Source organism: Protomyctophum parallelum (assembly GCF_964188405.1).
Source record: "Protomyctophum parallelum genome assembly, chromosome: 12".
Classification (NCBI taxonomy): domain Eukaryota; kingdom Metazoa; phylum Chordata; class Actinopteri; order Myctophiformes; family Myctophidae; genus Protomyctophum; species Protomyctophum parallelum.
Window position 1 is genome coordinate 12,211,866 of NC_139712.1, and position 19,393 is coordinate 12,231,258.

Here is a 19,393-nt window from a genome sequence, read left to right on the forward strand (position 1 = left end):
AGTGTTGTTTTTGGCAGCACATTTCTATTTTAGTTTAGTCATATAGTCTTTGGACTGAAACTTCATTTTGTTTTAGTCACATTTTAGTCACCTGGAAATGTCTTAGTGTTAGTCTAGTTTTAGTCGACTAAATGTCATAAGATTTTAGTCGACTAAATCTACAGTTGATTTAGTCGACTAAAATGTATTTTGGCGGGTCTTGATGCCGTCGTAATGAGTGTTTTTACACTTGCTGAAAATAGCCGATCTACAAGCTTGTAGATTTTCAGCATGCAACCAAGTGTAAAATGACTTATACTGGATCTCTTGTCCACTAGTCCCTTCCTAACATTTTAGTCTAGTTTGTATTTGTCTACGAAATTGTCAGTATATTTAGTCTTAGTCACCGTAGCTTCGTTTTCATTTAGTTTCCATGTAGTTTTCGTCAGTGAAAAAAGGTAGTCGACGAACATTTTTCGTCTTAGTTTTAGTCGACGAAAACAACACTGATGTGGACCCCCCCAGCCCAGACATTGAGAACCAGCGCTCTACGGGTGCATTCTGATTGGTTTACCACTCTAGGGCTCCAGAGGGGCGTGTCCGCTGGGCACGGCTTAGCGCTGTCGCTCCCCCCCTCCCCCACTGCATCCTGGGAAGACGAGGGGGGGGGGCTGAGCGCCCTGCTACGGCTCCTCCACCAAGAGCCCTGACGAGGAGACGAGGAGACAAAGGAGGGAGGAGACGAGGAGACAAAGGAGGGAGGAGACGAGGAGACAAGGAGGCAAAGGAGGGAGGAGACGAGGAGACAAGGAGGCAAAGGAGGGAGGAGATGAGGGAGGACACGAGGAGACATGGAGGCAAGGAGGTAGGAGACGAGGAGACAAGGATGTAGGAGACGAGTAGACAAGGAGGTAGGAGGTGAGTAGACAAGGAGGTAGGAGGTGAGGAGACGAAGAGGTTGGAGACGAGGAGACAAGGATGCAGGAGACGAGTATACAAGGAGGTAGGAGGTGAGGAGACGAGGAGGTAGGAGGTGAGGAGACAAGGAGGTAGGATATGAGGAGACAAGGACGTAAGGACACGAGGAGACAAGGAGGTAGGAGACAAGGAGACAAGGGGATGAGGAGACAAGGGGGTAGGAGACGAGGAGACAAGGAGGTAGGAGACGAGAAGACAAAGGAGGGAGGAGACGAGGAGACAAGGAGGTAGGAGACAAGGAGACAAGGGGATGAGGAGATGAGGAGACAAGGGGGTAGCAGATAAGGAGGTAGGAGATGAGGGAGGAGGAAACGAGGAAAGGAAATGAGGAAAGGAAACAAGGAAGATGGGGTAGGAGTAAAAACATGGAGGAACATAAATGTCAGATAATGTTCAAAATAAAAATAAAACATTAAGTATTATTTATGATAATGATCAAATAAAACATTAAGTACGGTATTATGATAATGATTAAATTAAAATACACGAAACATTGTGAAATTATGATAATGATTCATATACCGTAGACGAACTAGTAATATGATAACAGTGAAACCCATTTAGTGCGTGGGTGGAGTTTCAAAGCAATCCGACAAATCGGAAGTAGGCAAAGTAGGGAAGTGGTCGGTTTGTTTCATATCCAATTGTCAACAGTCTGTGGGACCGCCACACTGTCGTGTGTCGTGTGGTATTTGAGTCTGGAGATGCTGTGTGTCGTGTGGTATTTGAGTCTGGAGAGGCTGTCGTGTGGTATTTGAGTCTGGAGAGGCTGTCGTGTGGTATTTGAGTCTGGAGAGGCTGTCGTGTGGTATTTGAGTCTGGAGAGGCTGTCGTGTGGTATTTGAGTCTGGAGATGCTGTCGTGTGGTATTTGAGTGTGGAGATGCTGTCGTGTGGTATTTGAGTCTGGAGATGCTGTCGTGTGGTATTTGAGTCTGGAGAGGCTGTCGTGTGGTATTTGAGTCTGGAGAGGCTGTCGTGTGGTATTTGAGTCTGGAGATGCTGTCGTGTGGTATTTGAGTCTGGAGATGCTGTCGTGTGGTATTTGAGTCTGGAGATGCTGTGTGTCGTGTGGTATTTGAGTCTGGAGATGCTGTCGTGTGGTATTTGAGTCTGGAGACGCTGTGTATGAATCTTGTTTCCCGGGGGGGGGGGCGGGTTCAAACATTTTCTCTTTGACGCAATTGGTCAGAGCTACGGTCAGTCAGTCAAAGGTCTCAAGCATTGAACAGTCACTGTACCAAAGCCCGCCCATATTGCATATACTGTGTCCCTATTGGCCACACCAGTTCTCTGCTGTAGGAAATGGGCGTACAATTGACCGTAATCCGCCGGCAGGCCATTTTTTTTATTTGCCAACGGCTGATTCGGTCTGGCTTAGGGCCGATTCATACTCCTATTTTAGAGCCGAATAAAAGTCGGTTCGGCGCTGTAGAGCCTACAATGTGACGTCATTTGGCTCTGTAGAGACTACAATGTGACGTCATTTGGCTCTGTAGAGCCTACAATGTGACGTCATTTGGCTCTGTAGAGACTACAATGTGACGTCATTTGGCTCTGTAGAGACTACACTGTGACGTCATTTGGCTCTGTAGAGACTACAATGTGACGTAATTTGGCTCTGTAGAGACTACACTGTGACGTCATTTGGCTCTGTAGAGACTACACTGACGTCATTTGGGCTCTGTAGAGACTACACTGTGACGTCATTTGGCTCTGTAGAGACTACAATGTGACGTCATTTGAGGTTCGGTAGAGAGCAGTCTGTACGGTAGAGAGCAGTCAGTGTACCTGTTAGATTTACGGTAAGGCGTACGGTAGAGAGCAGTCAGTGTACCTGTTAGATTTACGGTAAGGCGTACGGTAGAGAGCAGTCAGTGTACCTGTTAGATTTACGGTAAGGCGTACGGTAGAGAGCAGTCAGTGTACCTGTTAGATTTACGGTAAGGTGTACGGTAGAGAGCAGTCAGTGTACCTGTTAGATTTACGGTAAGGCGTACGGTAGAGAGCAGTAAGTGTACATTGTACACAGTGGGCGGCGGTGGCTCAGGGGTAGAGTGCCTGGATGGTAACCGTAAGGTTGCCAGTTCGAACCCGGGCTCCCCCAGAGTTACTGTCGAAGTGTCCTTGAGCAAGACACTGAACCCCTAATTGCTCCCGATGTGGTAGTTGGTGCCTTGCATGGTTTCCGCTGCCATCGGTGTATGAATGGGTGTGTGAATGGGTGAATGTAATGCACAATCTCTGTAAAGCGCCTTGGTTAAAGGCGCTGTATAAATGCACCATTTACCATTTACCATTTACATTAGATTTACGGTAAGGCGTACGGTAGAGAGCAGTCAGTGTACATTAGATTTACGGTAAGGCGTACGGTAGAGAGCAGTCAGTGTACATTAGATTTACGGTAAGGCGTACGGTAGAGAGCAGTCAGTGTACCTGTTTGACGGGCGGCCGTCCGGGAGAAAACTTCCTCTTGGTGATGGCTGGTTTCCCCATGCCCATCTTTGGAGTCAGAGAGATGATGGTGGTGGGAGGAGCCTGACACACACACACACACACACACACACACGCACTTAAATGAACCTCCGATGTTATCATTACCATTTAAATGATCCTTCAATATGTTAGCGTTCAAATGAACCTTCGATACCTAAAGGCTCATACATAGTCTGGATCTTCGGTGGTGAGGTGACCACTGAACTACAACATGACGTCACTGAGCCGTGGTGAAGAGCAAACCGGTGGTCAGCTCACCACCGTTTTGTTTTTGGCTGTGGGACCCAGCCTTTCGTCCAATCAGGATAGAGAGTCAAAAACGAAACCTAAGGTTTTTTGACCCCCAGGGGTTAACTGGGGACAGGGAGGAACTCCTTATATGGCCAGCACACTCTATAGTAGGGAGGATTATCACAACAAAACAAAGAAATAAGTGATATTTGAATTAAGTGAAATCACTGAATATACCTTACGTTAACCCATTTAGGCCCGACGTCGAAATTATTATTTTTTAAAATCATGACACAGTTTTCTGAAAAACCTGTGTTTCAATGTCAGTATTTGGCCGCCGACCCCTATCTGAAAATGTGTTGTTCCAGGGTCTCCCCCGGAAGTGAAGATTTGAGTTAAAAAAAAGCTCTGAAAGAATACTATATATATATATATTCAAAGATTTGCAGCACATTTTCAAAGATTAAAAAAAAACAGCAGACCTACAAGCTCATAGCGCGCCACTTCACTCGGTGGCGCGCTATGAGCTATGTAGATCTGCTATCTTTCAATAGCTAAAGTATAACATAATGCTTAAAACACCAAAAAGGGTTCCTTCCTTCCTGCCCAGAATGGGTTTTAAGCTTAGAGTATATATGAATAGAGACGGCACCCAAGTTCTCCTTCCATCCACTTGCATTAAGTTGTAGTTCTCCTCCCATCCACTTGCATTAAGTTGGATGGATGGATTGGGCCCCTAAACACATGAACGTGCTGCCGTTGAATGCGAACGAGCGTGCTGCCGTCGTGAACGACCGTGCACAATGATAGTCAACGGACAGCGCGTTCATGTGTTTGGGGCGCAGAGCTGCAATACCTTCATTCGGCCACTATGTCCATTTGGCCTCAGGGTTTCCTCTGGGTGCCGTCTCTATTCATATATACTCTATGGTTTTAAATCCAACGGCGTTCCAACGACTTTTAACCCATTCTGAACGGGAACCCATTTTGGTGTTAGCATCATGTTATGCTTTAAACTATTGAAAAATAGCAGACCTACAAGCTCATATCGCGCCACTGAGTGGCGCGCTACGAGCTTGTAGGTCTGCTATTTTTGAAAAATCGACAAGAACGACTGACATTTTTAAGAATCTGATCTCAGGTCAGAATGGGGTTAATCAGACCAGTGTGTGTGTCCAGTGGAAACCTCGTATGAATCTGATCTCAGGTCAGAATGGGTTAAAGGTTACCTTGTGAGAAGAAGGGGGAGGAGACTCCTCCAGGCTCCTGCTGTGCGTCGGCAGGGGGAGGGGCGGGGGGGGGAGGGGGGGTCGTGGAGGAGGGGGGGTCGTCGTCGCCAAAGCCGCCGTGGCGGTGAGCGGGGGAGGTCTCGGGCGACGCCTCGGCGGAGAAGGGCGACATGCGCAGGCGGAGCGACAGGTCGTCCGACAGCCTCTGGGGGCGTGGCGCTGGCGGCCCCGCCCCCACCCCCCCCGGGGGCGTGGCTCTGAGGCTGCTCCGCCCCCTGGAGGCGGAGTTGGCGGCGACGGCGGCGGACATGAGCTCCATCACCTCCTTGTCCAATGAGCTCACTCCGCCTCGTCGCCTCCTCCTGCTGCTCTCTGACTCCACCACCACCAGCTCTTCCTCCTCCCGCTCGGCCTCCTCTCTCTGCTCCCTCTCCTCCTCCGTCTCCTTCCACTCCTCCTCCTCCTCCTCCTCCTCCTCCTCCTCCTCCTCTTCTCTCTCTTCCTCTCTCTCTTCCTCTTCCTCCCTTTCCTCCTCCTCCTCTTCCTCCTCCTCCTCCTCCTCCTCCTCCTCATCTTCTACTGCTAATCTTCGTTTCTCACGCTCCTCGTTTCCAGTCACTAATAGTCTTTCCTCCTCCTCCTCCTCCTCCTCTTCCTCCTCCTCTTCCTCCTCTTCCGATCGTCGCTCGTCGTCCTCGTCGCTTTCAGCTTCCGCTCTTTGCTTTTCCGTCCGCGCGTCGTCGTCCAATCGCTGCTCTTCTTCTTCCCGGTTTGTTTCCAGCGGTGGTTTTCCTCCTCCCCCCTCCTCCTCCTCCTCCTCGCGTTCCGTTTCCGGTCTTTGTTTTTCCGTCTCGGCGTCGTTTTCGGTACCCGAGGGTTTGTCTTCTGCTTCCTGGTTGATTACCGATATTAGTTTTTCGCTTTCTAAAGGTCGTTCTGACCTTAAAGGTCGTTCTGACCCTACAGGTTCCTCTAAAGGTCCTTCTGACCCTACAGGTTCCTCTAAAGGTCCTTCTGACCCTACAGGTTCCTCTAAAGGTCCTCCTGACTCTACAGGTTCCTCTAAAGGTCGTTCTGACCCTACAGGTTCCTCTAAAGGTCGTTCTGACCCTAAAGGTTCTTCTAAAGGTCCTCCTGACCCTACAGGTTCCTCTAAAGGTCCTCCTGACCCTACAGGTTCCTCTAAAGGTCCTTCTGACCCTACAGGTTCCTCTAAAGGTCCTTCTGACCCTACAGGTTCCTCTAAAGGTCCTCCTGACCCTACAGGTTCCTCTAAAGGTCCTTCTGACCCTACAGGTTCCTCTAAAGGTCCTTCTGACCCTACAGGTTCCTCTAAAGGTCGTTCTGACCCTACAGGTTCCTCTAAAGGTCCTCTTGACCCTACAGGTTCCTCTAAAGGTCGTTCTGACCCTACAGGTTCCTCTAAAGGTCCTTCTGACCCTACAGGTTCCTCTAAAGGTCCTTCTGACCATACAGGTTCCTCTAAAGGTCGTTCTGATGCTACAGGTTCCTCTAAAGGTCCTTCTGACCCTACAGGTTCCTCTAAAGGTTGTGCTGACCCTACAGGTTCCTCTAAAGGTCGTTCTGACCCTATAGGTTCCTCTAAAGGTCGTTCTGACCCTAAAGGTTCTTCTAAAGGTCCTCCTGACCCTACAGGTTCCTCTAAAGGTCCTCCTGACCCTACAGGTTCCTCTAAAGGTCGTTCTGACCCTACAGGTTCCTCTAAAGGTCCTCCTGACCCTACAGGTTCCTCTAAAGGTCGTTCTGACCCTACAGGTTCCTCTAAAGGTCGTTCTGACCCTACAGGTTCCTCTAAAGGTCCTCCTGACCCTACAGGTTCCTCTAAAGGTCGTTCTGACCCTACAGGTTCCTCTAAAGGTCGTTCTGACCCTACAGGTTCTTCGTCTTTCTCCTCGATCTGGCCGGTCATCGATGGAGGCGTGGCCTCTCTGGTGGTCATCGATGGAGGCGTGTCCTCTATGGTGGTCATCGATGGAGGCGTGTCCTCTATGGTGGTCATCAATGGAGGTGTGGCCTCTCTGGTGGTCATCAAAGGAGGCGTGGCCTCTCTGGTGGTCATCGATGGAGGCGTGGCCTCTCTGGTGGTCATCAAAGGAGGCGTGGCCTCTCTGGTGGTCATCGATGGAGGCGTGGCCTCTCTGGTGGTCATCGATGGAGGCGTGTCCTCTCTGGTGGTCATCGATGGAGGCGTGTCCTCTATGGTGGTCATCAAAGGAGGCGTGGCCTCTATGGTGGTCATCAAAGGAGGCGTGGCCTCTATGGTGGTCATCAAAGGAGGCGTGGCCTCTCTGGTGGTCATCAAAGGAGGCGTGGCCTCTCTGGTGGTCATCAAAGGAGGTGTAACTCCAGATGGAGGCGTGTCTCCAGAAGGAGGCGTGATTCCAGAAAGAGGCGTGTCTCCAGATGGAGGCGTGTCCCCAGATGGGGGCGTGGCTACGGTGGTCATTGATGGAGGCGTGTCTCCAAAAGAAGGCGTGTCTCCAGAAGGAGGCGTGTCTACGGTGGTCATTGATGGAGGCGTGTCTCCAGAAGGAGGCGTGTCTCCAGATGGAGGCGTGTCCAACGATGGGGGCGTGTCTACGGTGGTCATCGGTGGCGTGACACCGGCAGTCGATGTTTCACCTGTCGAGGTTGCAGCAACGTTATTAAAGTTAATCATCATACATCACATTCTGTGCTCAACCAATCGAATCATTACAAAATGTCATTTCGGCTAATCACAATTTGCATCCTCAATTTTAGCTTCACATGTTCCTTAACTGAACTAAATATAATCACACCTGCTGTAATCATAATCATAACTAATAGCTGCTTATAGGCAGGGCTAGCACCCTATAAATCTACACTAATAGCTGAATATGGGAGGGGCTAGCACCCTATAAATCTACACTAATAGCTGAATATGGGAGGGGCTAGCGCCCTATAAATCTACACTATAGCTGAATATAGGAGGGGCTAGCGCCCTATAAATCTACACTAATAGCTGAATATAGGAGAGGCTAGCGCCCTATAAATCTACACCAATAGCTGAATATGGGAGGGGCTAGCGACCCTCAAAAATGCGAAACTATTCTAACCTTGGGTTTCAGGAAGCGATAACTCCAGAGGCTCCACCTCCTCTTCCTCTAAAGCCTCCGATTGGTCGTAGGGTTCGGCGGGAGGTGCCGTCGTTGCTATGGCAACGGGGGCGGGTTCAGCAGGGCCAGTCTGTGATTGGCTGTCGTCGTTGAGGTCCTGGCCACCTGCGGCGGTCTCTTCTTGCCACGCCTCTTCTGCTTCCCCATTGGTCGGCTCTGCTTCCTGGAGGTGGGGCCTCTGCACCCCGGGGGAAGTTGAGAGAGGGGTGGACGAGCAGGAGGTAGCCAATAGAGATCCAGCTCTAGTAGCACCTACACACACACACACACACACACACACACCCAGGGTTAAAGGAGAATTCCATGCTAGATGGCTTTCTTACCTTTCTTTGTAGTCGTTACGTCCCCACCAAAGAGGTCCAGGTGTTATTTTGTGCAAAAGCTCCTCATTGGCTATTTTCCCTACCATAAGCCCTAAATGAATTGCACTGAATTGAATGGGGCTATGGGGTGTTGTGCTACTTCGCTTATTTCCATCGACATAAGTAGTAAAGTGTGCCGCTTGGGATATTATTTACATTATGAAGAGAGGATATATACAAAAAATAAATAATTTTGAGCTTTGGAAATAAGCAAATTAGCACAACACCCAATAGCCCCATTCAATTCCCATTCAATTCAATGCAATTCATTTAGGGCTTATGGTAGGGGAAATAGCCAATAAGGAGCTTTTGCACAAAATAACACCTGGACCTCTTTGGTGGGGACGTAACAACTACAAAGAAAGGTAAGAAAGCCTTTTAGTATGGTAATAGGACATTTTTTATTCTTCCTGGATATTATGCGAGTCACTTTCTACCGATGTGTTCCCCCGCACCCGGCAACAGCAACTTCCGTTGAATAAAGTGACTGGTGGTTGTAGCCATGGTTACCAAGAGTAGCTCCTGTAACACCCGTCAGCTGCCAAATATGCAATATCGCATATTAAATCCTTTTATATGGATATGAAACGGTCTTGCTAAAAATCAGATTTTAGCTCTGGGCCTGGAAAAAGATAGCTACCCGTGAGCTAACGCTAGCATTAGCGCTTTTGCTTAAAGTGCTTCAGAGTAAAAGCTCTGTCTGCCAGCCAAGCGATATCCTATCCAAAGTGTTCTTGTCAATCAATCAATTAATTCACTTCTCACCTTCCTCCTGATGACTTCCTGCTCCGCCCTCTTCCTCCTGATGACTTCCTGCTCCGCCCTCTTCATGGAGGCGGGTCATCTCCTCAAGCTCTTCCTCTTCTGTCTCCAGCTCCGCCTTCTTTAATCCGTCCTCTCCTACCACTCTCCTCTGCTGTGGAATGCCTCCTCCTAGCCCCTCCCCCTCATGTTCTTTCTCCTCCTCTTTCTCTTGCTCCTCCTCCGGTCTCTCTTGACCAATTAGATCCTCCTCTTTAACTAGCTCCTCCTCTCTATCTAGCCCCGCCCCCTTGCAGATGCGTTGTTCTTCCGCCGTCGTTTCTACGGCATCTTCCTCCCTCTGTTCCTCTTCCTCACTCGCATCTGCACAAACGATCCAATCAGAGAGAAGACACCCGTTAACGTTCAATTCAACCAGAAACCTTAATGTCCATAGCATGAACCTAGCATCTGTCTAACTAGCATGCTAATGACCTAGCATCTGTCTAATAATACGCTAATGACCTAGCATCTGTCTAACTAGCATGCTAATGAGCCTAGCATCTGTCTAATAACATGCTAATGACCTAGCATCTGTCAAACTAACATGCCAACGTTGTGAAGGCTATAGGACAAATGCTATTGGCTGATGAGGAGTCTTAAAATGACATACAAAACATGACACACACACACAGTAACATTACTCACCATCATCAGACTGAGCGTGTTGCCGGTCACTCAGAGGAGAGGAGCTACAGACAGCGCTAACAGGACTAAAGCTAAAAGGACCAATGCTAACAGGACTAAAGCTAACAGGACCAATGCTAGCAGGACTAGCACAGGGGCTGACCACTGGACTAGTGTCGACGGGGCTACCGGTCTGATACGCGTGACAGGGACTCATCTGAGGAGAGCTAGCTTGACCTGAGGTGGTGATGTATGTGGCGACGTTGTGGCTACCGCTAAGCGTAGCGCCGCTAGCCGCGGCGGCACTGCCGTCCTGAATGGGGCTGCCGTGCACGGAGTGTGGACGCAGACAGGTAGCGTCGGCAGGACTACGTGGCTCTGTCTGAGCGGAGTGTGAGCTGGCAGTGGTGCCGTCCTGGGTTTCTATTGTGCTAGCCAGTGTTTCGCCAGCATAGCTCACACTGGCCGAGGGAAAGCCGCGGTCTGCTAGGCTAGCATCTGTCGAGTTAGCATCAATAGTATGAAAGCTTGACTCAACCTGAACTCGACCAACCATGACGGAGCTCTGTAGCTCTGTGGCGCTAACCACCATTTCCACACTTTCCCCTGGGCTAGCGACAATGCAGCTAGCTTGTGTGTGATTAAGGCCATGTGTGAAGCTAACATGAGCTGGGCTACGAGTGGGATCACCGGGACTTTCACTGCCCTGTGCTGGACTCCTGTGAGCGGGGCTGGTGCAGGGGCCAACCACATGGAGCGGGCTGGCAGCGAGCGACAGGTTGCCGGGTGCTGAGCTGGGGCGAACGGGGCTACTGGCTACCGAGTGATCTGGCGTTTGGTCGGCGCTACGTGCGGAGCACAGTGCGGCGGGACTGGACCAGTCCTTGGCCGGACGGGGAAGGACAGTATGCTCCGAGGCGGCCAGGTGTGTGAGGCCCGGACAGGTGTGGATGGCACAGACTTCAAAAGCACTATGGTGAACGGGACTGGAGCCAACAACCGATGGAGAGGCGGGGCTAGAGTGTGATGAGGGGCTACAGCTAGCGGCAACGCTAGCACCATGCGATGGAGACCTACGGCTAGCGGCACCGCTTGGGGAGCTACAGCCAAAGGGACTGCTTTGTGCCCGACTAGCATGAGAACCTATGTGTGAATGTTTAGGGCTAGCAGTCGCCAACACGCTACCGTCAGCCTGCGCATGAAGAGGGCTTTGGCCAGTCCCACCACGGCTGACTGCTTGGACGGGGCTGGAACATACTGGACTAGTATGAACGGGACTAGTATGTGACAGACTAGCTTGTGTGCTTTTAGCATCGGCAGCACTGCCCTCATTTATCTCCATCTCCTCATCCCGAGGTGAAACAGGATGGTTTGGGCTGGCCTGTAGCGTCGAGGAGCTAGCCTGTGGCGTCGATGAGCTAGCCTGTAGCGTCGATGAGCTAGCCTGTAGCGTCGAGGAGCTAGCCTGTGGCGTCGATGAGCTAGCCTGTAGCGTCAAGGAGCTAGCCTGTAGCGTCAAGGAGCTAGCCTGTAGCGTCGATGAGCTAGCCTGTAGCATTAAGGAGCTAGCCTGTGGTGTCGATGAGCTAGCCTGTAGCATTAAGAAGCTAGCCTGTAGTGGTGATGAGCTAGCCTGTAGCGGTGATGAGCTAGCCTGTAGCGGCGATGAGCTAGCCTGTAGCGTCGAGGAGCTAGCCTGTGGCGTCGATGAGCTAGCCTGTGCTGTCGATGAGCTAACCTGTGGCGTCGATGAGCTAGCCTGTGGCGTCGATGAGCTAGCCTGTGCTGTTGAGGAGCTAGCCTGTAGCACTGAGGAGCTTGGCTGAAGCATTGAGGAGAGAGTGCGTATTGGACAGGGGCTAGCAGGGCCGATATGTAGCGGGCTCATCTCTTCAGGCATGGAGCTGGCGGTGGGTTGGATATGTAGCGGGCTCATCTCTTCAGGCATGGAGCTGGCGGTGGGTTGGATATGTAGCGGGCTCATCTCTTCACGCATGGAGCTGGCGGTGGGTTGGATATGTAGCGGGCTCATCTCTTCAGGCATGGAGCTGGCGGTGGGTTGGATATGCGTGGGCACAGCGTTAGCAGCAACAGCTTCTAAACAGCCAGAAGGGCTAGCAAGAGATGAACTTGCCTGAATGGGGCTCGTTGGGGCATCGACGTTGAGCAGTTGGCTAGCTGAGATAACTTCTTCCAGGGGTCGGCTAGCTGAGCTAGCTGCTTCCAGCGGAAGCCTAGCTGAACCCATGAGATGTGTGAGCCTGTTGGCATCGGTAGGGCTAACGGGCTGTGACAGAACACCATGAGGCCTGTTGGCCTCGGTAGGGCTAACGGGCTGTGACAGAACACCATGAGGCCTGTTGGCCTCGGTAGGGCTAACGGTAGGGCTAACGGGCTGTGACAGAACACCATGAGCAGGACTGACAGGCCGCTGACACGGACTGCAAGGAGCAGAACGCCACTCAACTGAAAAAAAACTAGCCTTTCTGGAGCTAGCATGAACTGGACTAGCGTGACTGGAGCTAGCATGAACTGGACTAGTATGACTGGAGCTAGCATGAACTGGACTAGCGTGACTGGAGCTAGCATGAACTGGACTAGCGTGACTGGAGCTAGCATGGACTGAACTAGTATGACTGGAGCTAGCATGAACTGGACTAGCGTGACTGGAGCTAGCATGAAATGGACTAGCGTTTCTGGAGCTAGCATGGACTGAACTATCATGACTGGAGCTAGCATGAACTGGACTAGCGTGACTGGAACTAGCATGAACTGGACTAGCGTGACTGGAACTAACATGAACTGGACTAGCATGGACTGGACTAGCGTGACTGGAGCTAGCATGAACTGGACTAGCGTGACTGGAGCTAGCATGAACTGGACTAGCATGAACTGGACTAGTATGACTAGAGCTAGCATGAACTGGACTAGGGTGACTGGAGCTAGCATGAACTGGACTAGCGTAACTAGAGCTAGCATGATCTGGACTAGCGTGACTGGAGCTAGCATGAACGGGACTAGCGTGACTGGAGCTAGCATGATCTGGACTAGCGTGACTGGAACTAGCATGAATTGGACTAGCGTGACTAGAGCTAGCATGAACTGGACTAGCGTGAATAGAGCTAGCATGATCTGGACTAGCTTGACTGGAGCTAGCATGATCTGGACTAGCATGACTGGAGCTAGCATGAACTGGACTAGCGTTTCTGGAGCTAGCATGAACTGGACTAGCGTGACTAGAGCTAGCATGAACTGGACTAGCGTGACTGGAGCTAGCATGAACGGGACTAGCGTGACTGGAGCTAGCATGAACTGGACTAGCGTGACAGGAGCTAGCATGAACTGGACTAGCGTGGCTGGAGCTAGCATGAACGGGACTATCGTGACTGGAGCTAGCATGAACGGGACTAGCGTGACTGGAGCTAGCATGAACTGGACTAGCATGACTAGAGCTAGCATGAACTGGACTAGCGTGGCTGGAGCTAGCATGAACGGGACTAGCGTGACTGGAGCTAGCATGAACGGGACTAGCGTGACCGGAGCTAGCATGAATTGGGATAGCATGAACTGAACTTCCGTGTGAAGGACTAGAGTTAGCAGAGCTAGCATGAACTGGACTAGCATGATGGGAACTTACATGCGCTGGACTAGTGTGACTGGGGCCAGCATGGATTGGGCTAGCGTGACCTGAACTTGCGCGTGAAGGACTAGCGTTAGCAGTGACGACATGGGAAGGGCTAGCATGTGCAGTACTACTCGTTGTCTCGATAGGGCTACAGTAGGCTGGCGTTTCACTAGGCCTACTGAAGGCCGGCGAAAGGCATTCTTGGTACAGTGTTGACACAGGGCCAGGAGAGGCGGCAGGATCAGTAGGACTTAGCTGCTCTGTAGAAGAGGGTGCAGGGGTGGAAGGCCTACTGGGGGAGGCTACAGGGGTGTTAGGCCTACTGGGGGAGGCTACAGGGGTGGTAGGCCTTCTGGGAGAGCTTACAGGGGTGGTAGGGGTAGTGCGAGATGCGGTATATTTTAGCTGCTCTGTAAGGGAGGTTGCAGGGGTGGTAGGCCTAATACTAGGAGTCGCCGCGGTAGACTTTAGCTGCTCGGTAGGCCTGCTAGGCGATGTAGGCTGAAGCCGCGCTGTAGGCCCGCTGGCCGGCTGACCAGCCTGTTCCAGTGTCGCTTCAATGTCCCGTGTAGGACTGTGTTCAGTAGGACTGCGTTCAGGTCGGGTAGGGCTGTGTTCAGGTTGGGTAGGGCTGTGTTCAGATCGGGTAGGACTGTGTTCAGGTTGGGTAGGGCTGTGTTCAGGTTGGGTAGGGCTGTGTTCAGATCGGGTAGGGCTGTGTTCAGGTCGGGTAAGGCTGCGCTCAGTAGGAATGTGTTCGTGGGCCTCAGGACTTGGCGGAGCCGAAGTGGAGACGACCGGCGCAGGCCTGCTGCTATGCGACGGGGAAGACTCCCGAATCCGCGCGGGACTAAGCCGGCTGGTTCCGGAGGCAGGGCGGAGGGCACCCTGGACCTCCGTAGCGGGCCTTTGAGGGGGGTCTTCTAGGTCACCGTGGTCCGTAGTAGAGCTACCTGAGGGAGGGGTCTGGTGGGGGGAGCGTGTAGGGCTGCGGACCTCTGCAGGGCTGTGCGTAGGCTCCGTCTGTAAGGATGGGGGAGTGGCGCTGCGTGTGTCTCGGGTAGGGCTGTGACGTGATGTAGGACTACGCTGGCCCTGCAAATGACTGGGCTGGGCAGGGCTACGAGTAGAGCTATGTCCAGGGCTACGAGTAGGGCTATGAGCAGGGCTATGTCCAAGGCTATGAGCAGGGCTATGAGCAGGGCTATGTCCAGGGCTACCAGTAGGGCTATGGGCAGGGCTATGCTCAAGGCTATGAGTTGGACTACAGTGGGCGGATGTGGTGTACGTTAGCTCTGAATGTGCGCGTCGGGCAGAACTATTTAACGTGGGGCTACTCTGGGCCTGCGTATGGCTGTGTGGCGTGGGGCTGGCAAGTCCAGCAGCGGTAGAACTAGCATGGATAGCGTGTGTAGGGCTAACGGGTCTCATAGGGCTAGCATGTGTAGAGCTAACAGGGCTAGCATGTATAGCGCTAACAGAGCTACATTGTGTAGAGCTAACAGGGCGAACAGGGCTAGCATGTGTAGAGCTAACAGGGCTAGCATGTGTAGAACTAACAGGGCTAACAGGGCTAGCTTGCGCGGAGCTGACAGGGCTAACAGGCATATCCTGCGAAGGGCTAACAGGACTAGTCTGCACAGGGCTAACAGTGCTGGGCTGCGCAGTGCTGACAGGGCTAGGTTGCGCAGGGCTGACAGGGCTAGCTTGCATAGGGCTAACAGGGCTAGCCTGTGCAGGGCTAACAGGGCTAGCCTGTGCAGGGCTAACAGGGCTAGCCTGTGCAGGGCTAACAGGGCTTACGAGGATAGCTTGCGTAGGGCTGACAGGCCTAGCCTGCTCAGTGCTAACAGGGAAAATAGGGTTAGCTTGCGTAGGGCTAACAGGACAAACATGTGCAGGGCTAACAGGCCTAGCCTGCGTAGGGCTAACGGGGCTAACTTGCGTAGGGCTAACAGGGCTAACAGGACTAGCCTGTGCAAGGCTAACATGGATAACGGGACAAGCCTGCGCAGGGCTAACAGGACTAACATGGCTAACAGGACTAGCCTGCGTAGGGCTAACAGGCCTAGCCTGCGTAGGGCTAACGGGGCTAGCTTGCGTAGGGCTAACATGGCTAACGGGACTAGCCTGTGCCGGGCTGGCTGGTCTGAGCTCCTCTCCTGTGGCGCCCTCTTCAGGTCGACAGATGAAACACACATATGCGTCTGACCCCGCCCACTCACTTCCAGCTTGGGCCAGGCAAGCTGCATGGACGCACCTGCAGGTCAGAGGTCAATCAGAGGTCATAACAGGACTGTAGGGATGCAGTAAATACATCAATATTAACATTGACTTTACAATTATAAATTGGGGGTCCCAGTGATAGAAATGTGATTAAATGGGGGTCCATAGACTAATGCATGCCAACTGGGGGTCCTTGAAATTAAAATACTTCCGTCATACAGGCTAGAGCAACGGAAGCTCTGATCATGAGTTTGATTGATTGATTGATTGATTGAAGTATTTATTAACAGATTGGAGAATTACAGTACATTTCAAGCACAACTCAACACAAAACTGTTGGGACGACACCATAAAGCATTACACTTGTTTACAACAGGGTCCACCATGTTCAATTCATCATAACATTTAGAGACGTAGAGCTCAAGGGATCTGCATGTCTTATTGACTGTTGGTAGGGCATTCCACGTTTTGGTGGCATAGGAGCGAAATTAATCGAATCCCTTTGTTTGTGCCGAATCTGGGTTGCACATGGTTTGTTGAAATCCCTCTTTCTGTTTTTTACAGCCGTGCAAATTGTATCCTAACATGAATAGAAATCATCTAAACACACATAGCTTGCTGCTTCGCATAAATGTAAATAACAAAATACGAAAATTTAAAGATATTTAGAAAAATATTTCCCCGCGAACTGAAATAGTAGCTTCCTCGCTGTGTGTGTGTGTGTGTGTGTGTGTGTGTGTGTGTGTGTGTGTGTGTGTGTGTGTGTGTGTGTGTGTGCGCGTGCGCGCACCTGAAGCAGGAAGTGCAGGTCAGGTGAGAGTGGGCGGGGTCAGGCGTGACGCCACACAGCGGGCAGGGCAGGCCAGGGTCACATGACTCACACAGAGACTGCTGATTGGCCCACTGCCCCGATGAGCCACACCCACACCGTACACACACTCTGCAACTCTGGGGGAGGGACAGACAGACAGACATACAGACACAGACAGACAGACAGACAGACAGACAGACAGACAGACAGACAGACAGACAGACAGACAGACAGACAGACAGACAGACAGACAGAGACAGACAGTATTATTAACACTTTTTTGCATTTATTGACAAATTCACGCCAGCATTTTTCCAAGTTGAGCTCTTATTTTGAAAAGCCACATTTCCAGACTTCCGGAAGTGAGCATAAACTAGTGAATGAAACGGGTCTGTTCCACAGTAAAAAAACGTGCATGTGTGTGTGTGTGTGTGTGTGTGTGTGTGTGTGTGTGTGTTACCTTGCACTTCCATGAGGGGGCAGTAGGAGCGTGTTCCAGGGAAGGTGTGAGACATTGTGTGTGAAACGTTTTGTCACAGCGCGCACACACCAACGCACTGTCCTCCACCCGTAACCTAGCAACCGCACACACGCACACACACACACACACACACACACACGTTACAGAACAGACTGAGCAGATCCTTGTATAGCGGTGATTTTCTTTTTCTTTTTTAAGTATTTTTTGTACTCCTGAACCGCCAACCAATCATCTCTGTGGAGAACCGTCTTATTTTGAAAGGCTGTTTCACTCTGAAACGGAGAATCAGGAAGTGGTAACGTGTCGCGCGAATGTTCATTTCACCGAGAACATGATGTAACAGAATCTCGTAACCGGCGATCACATGACATGACGTTTAGTTTAGGAGAAATGAGGGCGCAAAACCAAGCTCGTTCCACCACCCACTGTCAGAACGACGAGGGCTACCGGAGGTCAAGTTCAGAGGTCAAGTTCAGAAGGACGAAAGCACCGGAGGTCAAGTTCCCTGATAATAGAGCCCTGCAACGGGACCAAACTCAAAATGTCGCGGCGCGGTGCGGTATTTAAGTACCTGCGGGCGGGCGACGGGCGGTCAAGATAAAATAAGCGGGCACCGCATCCTCCCGCAATTAACCAGATACAGAGCTATATACTAGCCTACAGTTTAGCAAAATGTAAATGTCTGATGAGAACGGTATAATTTCCATTCTCTCTGGTCTGCTATTTTTGAAAAATCGAAGAACGACTGACATAGAAACATAGCTTTTTCAGAAAACTGTCAGGATGTAGAAGAACATTTTTAGAATCTGATCTCAGGTCAGAATGGGATAAATGCCCCATTTATACCATTTACCATATATATGATCATTAGAATGTCTAGAACATGTGTCCGGGTGTGCGTGCGTGCGTGCGTGCGTGCGTGCGTGCGTGCGTGGTGCGTGCGTGCGTGCGTGCGTGCGTGCGTGCGGTATACCTGCAGTGGTGACAGCAGCGACAGCGAGGACACTCCCACCCGGCTCTCCTCGCCATGGTAACGGACACGGGCGGGGCCAGACAGTCGCCGTGGTAACGGTCACCACAGCAACAACACATCAGCTGACCAATCACATCGCCCGCCCTGGAACACAGCACACACACAGCTACACGCAGCATTCACGCATTCACGCGCACACACGCGCACACACACACACAAACACAAAATGAACGAAAATTGCAAGAATCCTAATCCTAATTTTAACGTTCATATACTCTAGATTAATTGTGCATAAAGTGTAAAGTATTTAAAACCTTTTTTTATTTTGTTTTAATCTTATTAGTAAGAGAAATCTATGAAAATCTGGGAACTAAATCGTTACCAAGAAATTTCTTCACCAATGTGTTTCTAAATGTGTCTAATAACATGTACTAAAAGTTTGAAATTCAACTCCCGGGGGAAATTGAGTTATTAGCATAATATGTGACCATACCCATAATTTACAATTTACAATTTAGGCATTTAGCAGACGCTCTTAATCCAGAGCGACTTACATTAAGCAAGAACAAAAAAGCATGGGAATACATCACATAAAAACATTTATCAAGAAACATGCGTAAGCTAAGAAAGTAAGTGGAATATCTATATAATGAAGCTATACATATAAACTATACATCTATACTACTATGCTATACATATGTACTATGACGTGCTACGACTACATACAATGCAATTATAGTGCTGTCTACATAACATGCTATAAGTCTGTATCAAATGCTATCTAAGTCTACAGAAATGCTATCTAAGGGGGTGGGGTAAGTGCTATGAGTCTGAAAAGGTGGGTTTTCAGACTACGGCGGAAGATTGGGAGTGATGCTGCAGTTCTGACTGCAATGGGAAGTGCATTCCACAGTTTTGGAGCTATATAAGGCCAAAAAGTTGAAATTGAATCATTCTTTCAGTAGCATGTGACATATGAAACTAGGAGGTTTTCATGATTCTGAATCCATTCCAAGCATTAGTTTTGCACAAAAAACACTCATTGGGCTAAATTAGGCCATATCCACTTGACCAAATGTGCTGACCTCATCACGTTTGTGATGACGGCTATGGCCGTTTTCCTCCCAAGGAGTGTTTTTTGTGTGTGTGTGTGTGTGTGTGTGTGTGTGTGTGTGTGTGTGTGTGTGTGTGTGTGTGTGTGTGTGTGTGTGTGTGCGTGCACGTACCTGTGTGTGTGTGTCGGGTACAGTGTGTGAGCCTCTGGCTCCAGTCTTGGTGCGTTCCCGCGGCAACAGCGCAGGGGAAGTGATAGCTCCGCCCACAGCCTGTCTGCTGGCAACGCAGCGAAGCTCCGAGGCTACGGCAGAACGCACACACCTGTGTGTGTGTGTGTGTGTGGGGGGGGGGGGGGGGGGGG

The 19,393-nt window shown here is 50.7% G+C and overlaps 1 protein-coding gene across 1 annotated transcript in view; it reads right to left on the bottom strand.

The window, feature by feature from the left end:
• Window positions 1-19,393, bottom strand: part of LOC310867508 (uncharacterized protein) — a 131,103-nt gene that overhangs the window by 96,689 nt on the left and 15,021 nt on the right. The window contains 13 exon segments of the mRNA XM_083777622.1: window positions 554-685; window positions 3,393-3,494; window positions 4,913-4,951; window positions 4,953-5,284; window positions 5,615-7,555; window positions 8,011-8,322; window positions 9,198-9,557; window positions 9,882-12,255; window positions 13,054-15,745; window positions 16,502-16,659; window positions 16,983-17,097; window positions 17,977-18,142; window positions 19,203-19,353. Of these exon segments, the coding sequence (XP_083633748.1) occupies window positions 554-685; window positions 3,393-3,494; window positions 4,913-4,951; window positions 4,953-5,284; window positions 5,615-7,555; window positions 8,011-8,322; window positions 9,198-9,557; window positions 9,882-12,255; window positions 13,054-15,745; window positions 16,502-16,659; window positions 16,983-17,097; window positions 17,977-18,142; window positions 19,203-19,353 (8,874 nt within the window).